Source organism: Danio rerio, chromosome 13 (assembly GCF_049306965.1).
Source record: "Danio rerio strain Tuebingen ecotype United States chromosome 13, GRCz12tu, whole genome shotgun sequence".
Classification (NCBI taxonomy): domain Eukaryota; kingdom Metazoa; phylum Chordata; class Actinopteri; order Cypriniformes; family Danionidae; genus Danio; species Danio rerio.
The window spans coordinates 10038096-10053990 of record NC_133188.1 but is presented as its reverse complement, the minus strand read 5'-3'; the positions used below and the strand labels follow the sequence as shown (position 1 = coordinate 10053990).

At 35.5% G+C, this 15895-nt stretch overlaps 1 protein-coding gene across 5 annotated transcripts in view; it reads right to left on the bottom strand.

Annotated features, from left to right (window-relative positions):
- The window catches only part of slf2 (SMC5-SMC6 complex localization factor 2), a 44984-nt gene extending 29565 nt beyond the window's left edge, over nt 1-15419 (bottom strand). For 2 of the 5 annotated variants that reach the window (XR_012389161.1, XM_005156608.5), the window contains exons 1-8: nt 15349-15419; nt 14701-14742; nt 10967-11155; nt 7374-7762; nt 5041-5247; nt 4915-4948; nt 3865-4811; nt 3665-3744 (exon numbers count right to left, since the gene is read on the bottom strand). Coding sequence is in view for 3 of the 5 variants with exons in the window: in XM_005156608.5 (XP_005156665.1) it covers nt 3665-3744; nt 3865-4811; nt 4915-4948; nt 5041-5247; nt 7374-7550 (1445 nt within the window). In the remaining 2 variants the exon portion in view is untranslated. The remainder of the gene's footprint in view (nt 1-3664; nt 3745-3864; nt 4812-4914; nt 4949-5040; nt 5248-7373; nt 7763-10966; nt 11156-14700; nt 14743-15348) is intronic. The other 3 variants (XR_012389160.1, XM_005156607.5, XM_073920691.1) reach the window with 2 other exon arrangements.
- Nucleotides 15420-15895: the final 476 nt, after the last annotated feature.

Below are 15895 nucleotides of genomic sequence, written 5' to 3'. Positions count from 1 at the left end.
TGTCAGTTTTAATACCGTTATACCGTGATAAAAACAATGCACTTAAATAGGAGACAAGTATTAAATATTATTTATTTAATGCCTACAAATGCGTTTGCGTGATTGTCATAATGGGAAAGTGTGGAGGAGAGAGAGAGAGAAGTGAGGTAAGATGGCGAGTCGTGCACCAAGTGACCTGAAGTGTGTGTGTGTAAATAAGAGAGCATGCTGTCTGTGTGTCACTTGGTGCTCTCTCTCTCTCTATGTGTGTGTGTGTGAATGAGAGAGAGAGAGAGAGAGACACACACAAACTGCATCCACGTGGATGCGCGCGTGCTCGCTTGCTCGGGAGCGATATTGTTAGACCGCGCGACCCCTCCCTTTCAAGTTACAGACCGCTCCCTCGCTTTATTCGGAAACACACACACACAGAGAGAGAGAGAGAGACAGAGAGAGAGAGCATGGTGCTGTGCGTCTCTCTCTCTCTCGCTCTGTGTGTGTGTGTGTGAGAGTGAGAGAGTGAGAGAGAGAGCGTGGTGCTGTGCGTCTTTCTCGCGCTCAGTGTGTGTGTGTCCCACGCTGATCTCTAATACGAAAAAGACAATAAGGTGACCGCGAACCTAAGGTCGCATATACGGTAGTCAGTTTCTGAATGATTTCAGTTTGTGATGCTGTCTGAGACTTACGTCATAATTTTTTTATTATGCACAGTAATACCTGATACCGGGGTAAAATAGGGAGGAAGTTTGACGGTATCAGAATTTGGACTGTTACTCTGAGCCCAAGTGGCTGACATCATCTAAACACTTTTTAAAATTATTATTTTAATAATTATATATTAATCATTATTTTTAATTTATATTTTAATCAAAATAAAATTTAAAACTGACTTTAAAGCAGATTTGTCAAATGTAGTCACATTCACAATTTAAAATTATAACATAAAATAAAGCTGATATTAAAATATTCAATGCAATTAATCTTTATTTCTAAAGCGCTTTTAAAATGTGGATTATGTCAAAGCAGCTTAACATAGAAGTTTAATTAAATTGAGCCTGTGTCAGTCCAGTTTTCAGAGTAGAAGTTCAGTGTGTTTGTTTTTTTTACATGTTTTTCACAACTATTTTATTTATTTTTTTTAGGGCAACAGCATCTTCAGCAAAAAAGGAACTTCTACTTCAAAAGCTACTGGTCCATAATATTTTAAGTGTTTCATAAAATAAAATATATTGTGTTCAATGGGGGAAAAAGTTGTTGTTTTTACCCAGACATTTAAAAAGAATTTTATTTTAGAGCAGTAATCACAATACCATGATACTATGAAACCAATATATTTTTATCCAAGGTTATCATACCATCTTATTCCCGGCCCATGCCTAGTCTCAAGAGGTTTTGTTTTCCGCATTGTTCAGAGAAAAACTGTGGTGATAAATTTAAATTATTTTAGTTTGTTTGCTTGCATTGTTAATTGTTTTACACAACAGCAAAAGACGGCTATTCACTTTCAGAAGTTGCAGTGATGCCTCTTTTCCCTGAAATAATAATACCAAACATGTTGATTATAAAATGTTTTTAAATAATGTATTGCATATCAAATATCATACTATTTAAATATTGCATTTTTCCTTTAATATCAAATTGATTAAAGGAAATATAATAATCACCTTTAATCAGAGGCACACCTCTCTCTTTAACAAGCCACAAAGACTATTATTTCTATATACTATAATCCATAAAGTTCTGCATGTTTAATACTTTAAAATTATTTTAAAAGTCTCTAATCCTAAATAAAGACATGTAATTACTGATTGAATGGATTAGCACAAAAAAAAGTTTTATTTTGTGATGAATTGCTCACCCACACATCGCTCCGAACCCATGACACTTTCTTTCATCTTCAAAACACAAATGAACATATTAATTTAATGAAACCAATCCCTCCCCTGAAAGTCCATTCTAATAATCATTTGATGCTTGAAATGGTTAATAAAGGGTTTGTAAAAGAAATCCACATTAAGCCAGCACACAATACAGTGCTCAGCATAGATGAGTACACCCCCCACAAATCTCTCATTTAAACGAATATTTTCTATAAGATGCTTTACAATATTATATTTGTGCATATACATTAGTTTAGTCAGTAGTGTAGCCAAATCTAGAGCTTATCTAACCAAATAACTTACGACAATAGTTCAAAAATTAGTAGCCTAAATTTAAATGTTAGGGGAAATTTTTTAATACAATTTTTAAAAATAGCAAAAATCAAGAGAAACAAAAACAATTAAAAATTAAATATTGTTGAAATGTTGTAGGTTTGCAATATTTTGCATGAATTTAATTGAATTACTTTTCCATTTTTAAAGATGTTCTGTGACTAAAATATAATTTTTAACAAATATATCTGTTTAATATTGTTTGTTCAAATGCACCACTATATCTTATACATATTCACTCAGAAATTGATCAAATATTAATTTTAAACAGGGGTATACTCATTTATTCTGAGCACTATATTGACCTTATTCTGTGATGCAATCACAAAAACAAGTGCACTTGCGCTTTAGAACATCCGATTGAGTTGCCTATGGGAGAAATGACTAGGAATAATAAATGCCAGAAAACGATCTAACTACTTGCTCTACAAACAAGTGTTTGCATGACTATATAGATAAAGTAGAATAATAAACTAAGAACATGTCAGTTTGCAACGTCAAGCAGCAGAACGAGCTGTTTTAACGTCTAAAAATGAATGGAAGTGAGTAAGATCGGAAGTCTCAAGCCAAAAAGATTACAATGGCTGCCCCCATTCGTATGTAAAGAATAAGGTCAATAGAGAACAAATGTAAAATATTCTTGCATCACACGATACAAAAAATGAGATTTATCCTCATGCATTAACCAAATATGGCTTCATTTTACCATTTTTAATGAACTTTGAGAACTATCACAATTTTGGCTTGAAGCATGTTTAATGGAGGAATTGAATTCTCTCAGGCTACATAAATCTTTATTTATGTTTCACAGATGTGTGAAAATCATGGGTAGGCCCACACGAAATCTGCACGCCCTGATTTCCACCGATTTTTAGCCCATCATTGATTCTGTTTATTTACTTGTGTAAATGTGTGTAAATTTATATTTATTCAGTTTTTAATTTAATTTCAGTTATATTTTTGAGTAATATGACAATATTCATATGATTTATTTACAGTCTTTTAGTGGATATATTATATAAGAGACTTGCTTTGTTTACCAAATAAGTGGCTCTAATTGGGTTTGCATTGTAAACATAAATAAAAGTTAAGAAAGGTTTTACTTCACATTCCATATATTAAGGTTTTAGTTAAGATTCTCCCAAAATCATTTCACATTAATCCGCAATTTTTAAACAAAATTTCCACGCAAAAATAGCTAAAAATGTCTGCAGATTCCGTCTGGCTCTAGTCATGGGTTTGGATTGACACGTAATAAGACCATTCTCATTTTAACAGCAATATTTTCTTTTGTAAACACCACTAATAATATCTGTGAACTAGGTGGTTTTTGACACCTCAATCACTAAAATCCAAAGCACTAAAGCAACCTATTGATTGCCACAAAGAAAGTACAAAAAAAAGTACAAAGAAAAGAAAGTACAAAGAAAGACACAAGAGCAATGAAGTTGGAGGGGGGAAAAAAGACCAACCTCTGATATTGCTCCTTTTCTTGCAGCATCTGCTCCAGTGTATTTCTATAACTAGTGGCTTTGGTTTTCACTGCCTCTGGCTAATACAGATGAAAAAAAAAAAACAGAAACATAGGTGTTTGTGCACGCAAGAAGATCAGGCATGTCAAAAACTGATTAATGACAAATTATGTGTTTTCCTAAACTTTCTATAGACTTACTACTGCTTTTAGGACTGGCGTGTTGGGCTCTGAGTAAGCATCTTTTTCTGGTGTAACTGGCACACGCACAGTCCAATCCAGGATCTCCTTGAGGGACGGCAGCTGTTCATCTTCATGACTGCTGCTGCTGCTGCTCAGGCTGATAACACAATGTTCTCTCAGCTCATCGTCCCAATCATCTCCCAGCTCAATATCTAAGGGATCTTTCCACTGGGGGAAGCACTTGTGTTCTCCTGATCCTTCTACTTTCACCGTCACAGCTGGGATGGCCTCGGGGCTGCGTGACTGCTCCGCTTTCATCGGCGCTCTTTCATCCAGTTCCATCTTACATGAGCTGGCTTGCTCCGTAAAGCTGGTTGAACTCAGATCATGCTGATGGGGGGATGAGCGACCGGTAACACTCTCTTTATAGTGAGATGAAGAGCTGGTGTTTGTGGAGAGAGCAATTATTTCCGTTTCTCCGTTTGTTTTTTTGCTCATTTTGGCCACTGATGCACAGTTATCTGGAGTAAAGTGTGTCTCAATGCTATCGAACGTCATGCTGGACTTTGGAGAGACTTTGCGCAAATGTGGTTGACTAGGAGGAGCTTTGGGGTTTTTGTTGGCACGTGCCACCATAGCATCTTTAGGCTCTGCGTTTGTGGGAGATTTAGTGGTTTGGGATGAGTGAGCGTTCGAGTCTGCACAAAACAGCTGCCTGGGGAGGGAGGATGACAGTTTTGGCTTGTTATCAGATATTGAAGGTTTTATAGGGGAATTTGTCTCCTTTATGGTTATAACGGACTCATTGCAGGACTTCAGGAAAGCACGTCTGATAAACTTTGGAGGCGAGTTCAATATAGAAGAGCTGGAGGTGGCTTGAATATCAACACGTGGCCGTTTTGTTTCCCTCTCACTCCCTGTGCTGGCTTCGCTTTTTCTCTTTGCAGATAAGGACAGTCTGCCCTCTGTTGGCAAAAATGGGTATTTGACATAGATAGAGAGCTAGATTAGTTTTAGAATGGCAAAAAAAGCAGAATCAGGGATGATTAATATGATAACTATTTTTACCTGGACTAGTCATCGTGTTCAAGTTGTTCAACTCCTATAAAACATCCAATAAAAAGAGTAGAAATCTTGTTTTTTTTAAGGTTTCATGATAACATTTCATTAAAACGAGTTTCAACTGAACTTTACCTTCTTTATGGATGTTTTATGATCTCTATTATCCATTCTGTCTTTTTTCTGATTGGGGTTGTGGGTGAATTGCCCGGATGAGTTCCTCGGTCTCTGCTGGAATAAGAGTGAATTGCGCCTCTCAGGACTTCGTCTGTGAGATGAGTGAGGAAGAGTGTGTCTCCGAGCTTTCACAGCACTTTCTGACTGAAACAGACCTCCTCTAACCTGTACACAGGGAACATGGATTAGCGAGTGCTGGTTCCAGTAAGCAGACACCAGTTCAAATTTAAAGTACTGTATAACAATTATAACTACCGCAAGAAAAATCAGATTGACAGTTTCTAATTTCCTGTTTTCTAGGCATTTCTAGTCTTTTTAGTAGGCCCACACATTTACCTACCCCCAATAGGAAAAACCACAAACAATCAGGAATGCATGATTTTATCCTGTCATGGCTTAAAAAAAAAAAAAAAAGGCATTATAATGGAAGTCAATGGGGCTAAAACTGCCATAAATATAACAAAACGGTAGTCAATTTGAACAGTATACAAGGAGTAAATAAAAGTTGAAAAGGTATTATTATTATTAATATTATCATTATACATGTTTTAAGAGTTACTTTAGTTACTATACAATACTCCCAAAATCAGTCTGCAAAATCTGCAGATTATAAAGTTCATTCATTCATTCGTTTTCTTGTCGGCTTAGTCCCTTTATGGGCCAACTTATCCAGCAAGTTTTTACACAGCCGATGCCCTTCCAGCCGCAACCCATCTCTGGGATGACATCCACACATACACACACACACACACACTACGGACAATTTAGCCTACCCAATTCACCTGTACCGCATGTCTTTGGACTGTGGGGGAAACCGGAGTACCCGGAGGAAACCCACGCGAACGCAGGGAGAACATGCAAACTCCACACAGAAACGCCAACTGAGCCGAGGATCGAACCAGCGACCCAGCGACCTTCTTGCTGTGAGGCGAACGTGCTACCCACTGCGTCGCCCCAAATTACAAAATTATATTCAGAAATAGCTAAATATGTCAGCATCTAAAATATGTGTTTAATTGCGTGTCGTAACTTGTAATCACTCCGCGCGGCTTGTAATCACGTATCTATTATAGATCAGTGCTTGTACTGTCTTTCTCAGGTTACATTTTCATGGGGCTATTCACATAAAGCCTTCAATATTTCGTTGAAAACGCAACGTGTGCTTCTTCCTTTAGGTGATTTAAAAGAGTTTCTGAACTTGCGATACTTTGCCATTTGCCTTCACTATGACCATCATCTTTTCCTCCACGGTCAATTTTTTAAAATTATTTAACCTTTGCCACTGCGTGGATTAATACTGAATGTGTGTCATTGTTATTACTTGAGGTTAGAGTTAAGAGTAGAGTAATATGCTGGTGTTTAACGCTATTGCTTTATTGCATTCCTGCATTGGGCTCTCATCACACTCTGTGCTACTTCATAACCATGGTGGGCATTTTTTTTCTCTCTGTCTCAGACTGAACCCAGTCAACCAATCACAAAACACTGGGTCATCAGACCAATCATCACAGATTAAAATCACACTAAGGAGGGGTTTGGGAACAAATGAACCACTGAACGAATCGTTGAGATAATTAAATTAGGTAAAAATAATTGCATATTATAAGACAATGAAAGTGTTTTTTGGCCTTGCCTGCATATCAGCCTGTAGTTGGAGTCTCCCAAAACCAAAATATGACCTTTTATAATGAAAAATAAAGGGTTTTAAATTGCTTCAATTCACTTAAAAGGACAGTTTGCCCAAAACTGAAAATTCTATTATTATTTAGTCACAATCTTTTATATAAGTTTGCATGCAATACTATGTCTTGTTTTTCATTATTTAATCAACCTTTATGTGATTTTGTTCTGTTAAACACAAAAAAAGATATTTAAAAAAAAATTTGGAAAAAAAACTTAACTACTGATTTCCATAGTATTTGTTTTTCTTATTATAGATGTCAATGGTTACAGCTTTTCAGGATTCTTCACAACATATTCTCATAAAGTTTGGAACAAATCAAGGGTGAGTAAATAATGAGTACATTTTCATTTTTGGGTGAACTATCCCTTTAAATCACAGTTTCTCGCTTTTAAATTCTACATAAGCTACCTAATTTTCCAATATATTAAAGTCATAGCCATTTTAAATTTGACATTTTATTCTCTATTTATATACAGCTCTATTTTCAACTATATCTTGCTATTGCATAAAATAAAATGATCCAATTACACAAAGGAGTTCAACTGACAAGATTTAGAAATCTGGGTTGTTTTAAACTACATTAGAAAGAAAAATGAGTTGCATTTACCCTCAAGTTTTCATTCAGCTCCTTACAGAGAGCATAAGAAATGTCTCTGTTTCTGTTGTAAGAACTGGACTTTTGCAGGAGATTCTTTTTATCCATGGAAGATAGAGAGCAGTTGTTTCTGGGGTTGATGTTGCCATTGTTTGGCTGTAGTCTTTTTACAACAACTGTAGAATTCATAAAACTGTCCTGTTCTGTCCTTGAGCTTTTATGGGAGGTTTTGTGTGTGAATGAAGTGGACTCAGAGCCCTTGCTGGACACAATGCTTTTAGGCAGTGAGCTTGAAACATCCGGAATCTTCTCAGAGGGGTCAAGAAATGGACGACCTGGCACAGGATGTGATGTGGCATCTAAATTGTGCCGTGGTGTACCTAGTGGAATAATTTCTTTCACTAAAAAAAAGAAAAAAAGACACGGTCATATTTTCAGACAATAAACTAAAATGCAACACTCACATCATCACGGCTACTCCATAACCTTACAAACCTGATTGAAATGACAGTGCTTAAGGATTATTAAGATTATTAGCTGACACAAATAAGACTGACATGCAAATCTGACAGATTGTTAACATAATGATTTGGCTGGAATACACTGCACGACTCTGTACAGATTTCCATCACATTTGCAGTCTAAAGGAGCTGATGATAGAGCAATTACATTCAAATTCCAACCTTGCCATGAAAATAAAGTATTCACAAAAAAAAGTTTTGTGTAGTAAAACAAAGTTTTTTGTGTAAGCTTGAATTTTACAGTCCTGTAAAAATACTTTAAAATGTCTCTGTCAATGTTTTCAAACATTTATATTTGATTTACTAAAGTTACACAAGTGGCAATTTCACATCAGTCACATCCATAATAGAGCTGAACAATACATAGTTTGAGCATCAATACCACAATGTTTATATCCGCAGTAGTCACATTGCAGGATTAGATTATTTATTAAAGATTAAAAGATAAAGATATATTATTACTTTTTTACTTGGAAACTGTTACATTCCCCAGAAAACCATAAACACTGTTTATATTACTTTTATTCTATATGCTTCTAATTTATTATAATTTATGCAGATCCACTGCAAAGAAAACAGTTGATCTAATTTAATAAAATCTTCTCAAATAGAGGTATTCAAATCATCTGGTGAGATTATATTCAAATTGCAATATATATTGCAGCTCAACAAAATATCGCAATGTTGGATTTTTACAATATCGTGCAGACCTAGTAAAACTTTTTCCTCATAAATGCAAAAATATAAAATAAAATAAAAAAAATTTTGTTCTATAGTGAGCAAACTCTTATCCTTTGATTAGCATTATTTCTTTTGGGTTGTGTGGTTTAATTCGTACAAAGTATGCTGTATATTAAACTTATAACAACTTTTTTTGGTCACATCAATAACGCATGTTTATTTCCCTTATTTAAATTCTAAAAATATTTACAGGTTGATATTTTTCTGACCCCATAACTTTGCGGTCAGTTGTTCTGGAAAATGGAAACAGATGTTTCAATATATTGTTAACGTAAACTTTCTATGTGAATTTATGTTTTAGAGTTTTTACTCCAAATGTCACATCCATAACGCTGGAATTGCTCATCTGCACATTTTGCAAAATTGCGTAGTGTTCAATGAAAACAATCAAGGTTTAATTGGAACTTATGGTGACAAAATAAAAAAAATGCAGAGCTCTACAGGTCTAATGTTTTGCACTAGACGAACGTCATGGACTGACAAGTTAGATGCATTAAGACAAGTAATTTCCCTAAACACAAAAAGGTATATTCTGCTTTTAATTTAGATGAATCATAATTACTATAATACCAAAAATACTAACAGGCAATAAAGACTTCCGTCATAATATTGCATATTTATAAGCCTGTTTTTTATGGATTCATATACAACTCTCAACAGTTTGATGTTTCTTTTAGCTCATTAGAGCATTTAGAGTAATTGAAGAAAAGCAGTCAACATTCACAGTGAATCAAAAAGTTCATCAAAGTTGTCTTAAGAGAAGGACGGGTGCATATTTTGGTTTTAGGAAACTTGATGAAACGTTTTGATCCACCTCGAATGTTGACAACTTTAATTTGTTAAAAGCAGCATTCTATATGTGTGTCCAAAAACACCCACTTTAAATACCCAAATAATGTACTCATTCAACCAATTAAAAAAGTGCAGAATTTTGAACACTCCATGCTAAAGCTTACATAGCAGAAGGAGAGGAGCTTGTACAAATCAAAACAAATATTTATTCATTTCATTCATTCATTTTTCTTCGGCTTAGTCCCTTATTTTTCAGGGGTCACCACACCCAGGGCCGGAGTGGGACACCTTTTCAGCCCTGGAGTTTCAAGCCTTAGACCGGCCCATCTCAGTTCATGACTGATTATATTAAAATAAGGTCATTTCCAAATCAGTTTCTAATGACACTATCACGTGTTTTTTTTTTTGAGAAAGCAGCTGCTTTAGAACTTCAAATGTTCAACAACCCTAACAGTATTATATGTCTTAACAATAAAAATGAAAACAATAAAACACCATTCCGAGGAGTCGAACCCGGGTCCGCGGTGTCTTAACTTAACGTGCTAACCGCTGGACCACAACAGCTGTGATCAGAATGGTGACACAACTGAGTTATATCATCTTAGGTCGCGAGAAAATAGATAAAAAGACAAGAGTTGCTGTGAAGTAATGAATAAAAAGGCTTTGGTCAAGTAAATAAATACATTTAAAAAGTGTGACTGCTGAGAGCAACAGATTCTGGAGCTAGGGACACCAGCCCTCACGGCCAAAAAACGGACCGGCCCACCGGGAATTCTCCCGGTCCTCCCGATTAGCCAATCCAGGCCTGACCACACCCCTGAACCCCTAACAGCATCGGGTGCCCTTCCAGCTGCAACCCACACAGTACTAGGAAACACTCATACACTCTGAATCACACACACCCATATACTACGTCCAATTTAGTTAATCCAATCCACCTATACCACATGTCTGGGGACTATAGGGGAAATCGGAGCACCCGGAGGAAACCCACGCCAACAATAGGAGCAAAAAAATTATTATTTTAGAAATTTAGTAACTGTTAAACATCGTCTTGGAAATGGTTTGAATTTTCGGTTAATACATAAAACATTACGTGTAGTGCACAGTGTGTTAGTGCAGAGTATATAGTGTGTCATGTGGGATACAACTAAATGCTACACTGTTCAGTGTTTAAGTGCAACAGTGCATACTGTAAAAGTGAATAGCGCAGTGTTTCATTGGGTATGCAACTTAGGATTCCATCCAGTCAACAAATTAAACGTTTGAAATTTTAATGTGTTTTTGAAATATATAATTTGCAATGAGAGTTTTGTCTTTCTGAGTCAGCTTACTAGATTTGCAATGACTTGACTGTGTGGTAAAAAAGTCATTTGTTTAGTGCAATATGCCCAGTTTTCTCCATGTAACCATCTACAAAGGCAAAAAAGTGTATGAGGCCTAGTGTTTTAATCTAGTGTTTCAAGTCGTGCAATTTATTCCAGCCACAATTGAAGAAAACCAGAAGAAGAAATGGCAAGAAATTCAGCAAGCGAATACATGCAACATTACCATTTTGCCATAGTGCTGTAAAGCCCGCAAGGAGATCAACAGGAGCCCAACACACCAAGCATCCCTGTACAGTTTATACCACACTGGTGAACTATATCTCACCCATAGAGGTGATGTGCTGCTTGAGGGAACTTGACATTGTACAATGATGAAACACAGAAAGCTGTCTTTAAAGGTCTTCTGAGTGATCTGTGAAAAGTGGATACGACTGTATCAAGTGTAAAAACAAATGAACTTACAAGTTTGCATGCAAAACTATCACTTGTTTACATCAAGGATTCTCAAATTTAGGGTCTTTAAAATTGACACTATCACCAAAACTGTCAATTGGCCAATCATATATTCATGTGTAATTCACTGTATTATGGGGTCCAAAACAAATGTTTGGTCAAACTGCAAACGCTGCAAAATGCAGCAGAAATACTTCTGTTTTGACTGAGAAACTTATATCAGCTGCCAGTCTCTTGTAGGATTGAGTTTGAGATTTTTATTACTTGTTTTTAAAGCCTTAAATAATACCGCTTCTTCATATACAGTCAATCTGATGCAAGTGAAGAAATCAGAGAGACTGTTATGTTCTGAGTCTATTAGTGGTCCAGGGGACAAACCAGAAAAATAGAGGAGATCCCTCCTTTCCCTGCCTCTTTATATCAGGAAATGCTGTTAGAGTTGAAACAACTGTTGCTATTTTACAGTGGCATTTCAAACTATGAGGACGTTTTTGGGATAATACTAATTGTTATTGCTCAATCTAAGGTGCATTTCTCAAAGTAAAAATAAAGAAATTTAATAATATGCACAGTATTATTCTTTAAGTTAATGAATCTGAGAACAATAGAAAACGGAATAAGAAATTATTAATAGAGGCCTTCAAGTGATAGTTTAAACAAAAAATAAAATCCTGTCATTATTTACTCAACCTTTACTTGTTTCAAATCTTTAGAAGTTTTTTTCTCCTGTTGAACACAAAATAAGATATTTTGAAAAATGTTGGAAATCTGTAACCATTGACTTGCACAGTATTTGTTTCTCCTGTTACAGAAGTAAATGGTTACCGGTTTCGAGCTTTCTTCAAAATATGTTCATTTGTGTTCCACAAGAAAGAAACTCCCATCACTTGAAGAAACTACTTGGAGGAGAGTAAATAGAATAGTCTTTTTTTGTTGTTGTGAACTATTGCTGTAACAGTCTGTTGATTCAAACGTTCAATATATTGTTACTTGTTAAAATATAGACTTTAACTATTTAGACATGCTTTTTACCTTATGATAGTTTAATTTAACTTTTTACACAGAATTCAGAATAGATACAAATAAAAAACAATGATTTGAACGATTAAAAAGGAACATCCAATGCCACCTAAGACTAAATTTTGTAATAATGCAATTACTTGTTACATTATGCATAAAACTTTACAGCAGATGTCAATTTCTGTTACAGAAAATTGTCATCTACAGCTCTTAAATTGTTAGGTTGTGACTCAATACCAAGTCGTAAAAGAGTTCCTAGCGGGTCGCTACAATGTTTTAGTAAAGAATGTCTGTAAATGTAACACTGTATCATTTACTGTTTTACCCTTCAAAAGGCATCATTCATATTTACATAAGGCGCGATTCAGATAACATCATTTCCTTTTTTGGCACTGACAGCCAGTAAACAAGCTGTGATGCAGGCTGGACATTTGCATTGCACTTTGAGTCTCAATGTCATCAACCCTTCCTCTTTTGGACTTTATTATTGCTCAGTTGAGATGGTGAGCTGCTGTGAAGACACGGCAACTCTATAGGTGCTTCAGCAGTTAGTTTGCCAAAATCATTTACGTATCCTCCACTTTTTTCAAACCTTTAGACTTTCTTCTGTTTTATACCAAAGAAGATATACTGAAGCATGTTGGAGGTCACTGTTTTTCATAGCATTTTTTGATGGCTGCTCATTTCCAACAATCTTTAGAACACCATTTAACAGAAGAAAACAATTCATAAACGTTTAAAACCACTTGAGCGTGAGTAATTGGTGGAAATTTAGTTAAATTATATTGTTAAGGTTCCCATTTGTACATGAAATTTAAAAAGTGCTTAAAGGTGGAGTAGGTGACTGTTTTCAGAAACATTTTTTGTTGTACTGGGGTGCGTTTCTGAAAACCATTGTTAGCCAACTAGGGTCACAAACTGTGTCTTAACAAACATAGTTCACTGATTTGACATTTGCCAAATTCATCGTTTCAACAAACATCCGTAAACTGCATCGCAAACTTGTGCACTTGCAACTACACCTCTATAGCTGTAGTTAGAAACATAGTTCCTGGTAGTTTTCTATTCCCCGTTATCCACCTATGTCCTATTCATTTAGAACATTCAAACATTTAAACTTCGAATTATTTTAAAAAAGCATTACAGTCATCTCTCTTAGGTGTTATTTTCTTTTAAAGTATTTTTACAGTTCAGTTTTAGCAATCTTCATGTTGACAATTGCACTCCCTTCACAGTGCACTTTGAAAACAGTGATGTTATTTTGAACACATCTATATATATTTTTTATTTATTTTATTTTTTTACATATATTTACTATTTTCCCAAGTGTATATAACTACTACTGTAAAAAAAAATATCAGCATTTGGTACATACTTTCAGTATTTTCTTTGCTTGAACTGACCCAATCTAATCCTGTTAATATCAAATGAGCCTGCTCCCGACCAGGTTTGAACTACTCAAAATGTTGCTATGACAACAACTCTCGGATCAGTTTTAAAGATTAAAACAATTCGGGATCCAGTCAAATCGTCAACAACCAAATCCAGCTAACTGAGTAATCCACGTACAAAGAACAGACCCCTGGTTGAAAGTCTCTTCACATTCCAATAGTAATGATTAAAGAAAATGATCTAAATGTGTTTATATGTATTTTTGGACATATAACATTTTATACATAAGACAAAAACAAATGTTCTTCCAATCAAAATTTCTCAGACCGATAATTCCCATAGTTCTGAGAAGTAGCCCAAACTACCAACAAATGTATATTTGTACATCTGCGCACAATCACGCAAACTGATTGGCCGTTTTCGCGTTCACTTGCACACAAGAGAATGACAGTGATGAAAACAAATCCTTAATCAAAACGTTTTAAAATCCTGAATCAATATTGGAGCTACTTTTGCATGCTGGAGGAAGGATGACACCATGGCTAAAGTATTTCTGTTAGACAGGTAATGTTATATTTAAAAACTGTTTAAGTCATGCAAAGCTGGTGTAGATTATGTCGTTTTATGAATTCACTGAAGTGTTCTTCATCCACTAAAATCTTCCGGAGAAAATTTTGACTTTCACAAATGCTCACAAAAGTTATAGAGGTAAAGTTGGTTTTATATTCGCAAATTCATTCCTTTAGAAATCTCTATATTGTTTACCATGTTACTTTTATTATTCGATCGTAATTAGAATGCAAGCTTGACTTCAAAACAATATTAACACTATTTAATTGACTGTGAACAATGTTGTACTTATGATAGTCATTCGCTGCTTATATGATTTCCCTATTTAGAATTTGCAAAGAATACTTTTATAAATTATGTTATTAAGAAGAATGTCCGAATATCAAAATATAAAACCAACTGTACCTCTATCACTAAGTTTGAGAACCCTTGTCTTTAATAACAATATGAAGTTTGGGGTTTTGTGAAGTCTGTGTTACTACACCACACTACATGGTGCACTACATGGTGCAATCAACAGACCTGTCCTACAGGCTTCCAGGTTTCTGTCGGGTGGGCGTGTGTCTGTAAAACAGAAAGAAAAACGGGAAAACATGTTTGTTTTGGGAAAAGTAAAGTGAGAAAGGGAAATGCCAGCGCATCCGGTTCATCTGTACACACTTCCACAGTTCTTTGTTTTCTCTGTACTTTGTAGCCTTAATGAGTACAGAGGAGGGATGAGAAGCTAGTATGCTAGTCTTGAGAAACGAAACTACTGGCTACATTACAAATACAGTTCAAGACATCGATCTAGAGTGTTTTAATCGAACTGTTTGATGTCTTATCACAAACCATTAAAAACAAAATCATATAAAAGACTACAGTCATTTGAAACAGGCTACAAAGAAACAAGGTGTTCAAAAACACGAGGCTTCATCGACCACACAAATAAAAACAGTTGTCCCATTTATCAACATTAACTTTACAAAAGCCCGTTTAGCTGTCCAATTATCAATAAATAATGAGCGATAATATTTATACAAAGTGATTTTGAAAGTACACTTCTAACAAACATCAGCTGTCAAACGCCGTGAACGCTGCAGCTTTTACCGTATACGGCAGTACAGTACAGTGAGAAAGATTATTAATGTACGCGACGGTCATTATACAAAACTGTTATGAAAAGCATACCAGCCATTGTGGAAGTTTATTTGACATCCATGATGAAAGTGCTGTTGTGTTTGTCGGTAGCCGCCATCTGTAGGTGGGAGGAGCGAGAGATGTCATTCACGGAAACGGCCACTAGAGGGCAGTGAGATTGAGCGCCAAAATCAAAAGAAAAACACACCGTCTGTCAGTCAAAGAGAGAGAGAGAGAGAGAGAGAGAGAGAGAGAGATTTCAACAAACTCAAACTACTTAAAGAACTTTCTAAACATGACTGAAGAGGATCAAATTCAAATAATTCCTAGCAAGAGGGACAGACAGCAGCACTGGCTGAGAGACAGTAGATAAACTCAATTATGTATGCGTGTGTGTTGTATGTACTGTATTTCCTTTCCTACTGTCTATCTCAGTGACCCTTTGTCTGTGTGTTTATTAGTTAAACACTTTGTTTTGATATGTTAACATGTTTCTTATTTCTTCCATTGTTCATTTCAGTTTTAATAATTATGATGTTCTGTTTCTAGGCTGCACAGTGGCGCAGTGGGTAGCACAAACACCTCACAGCAAGAAGGT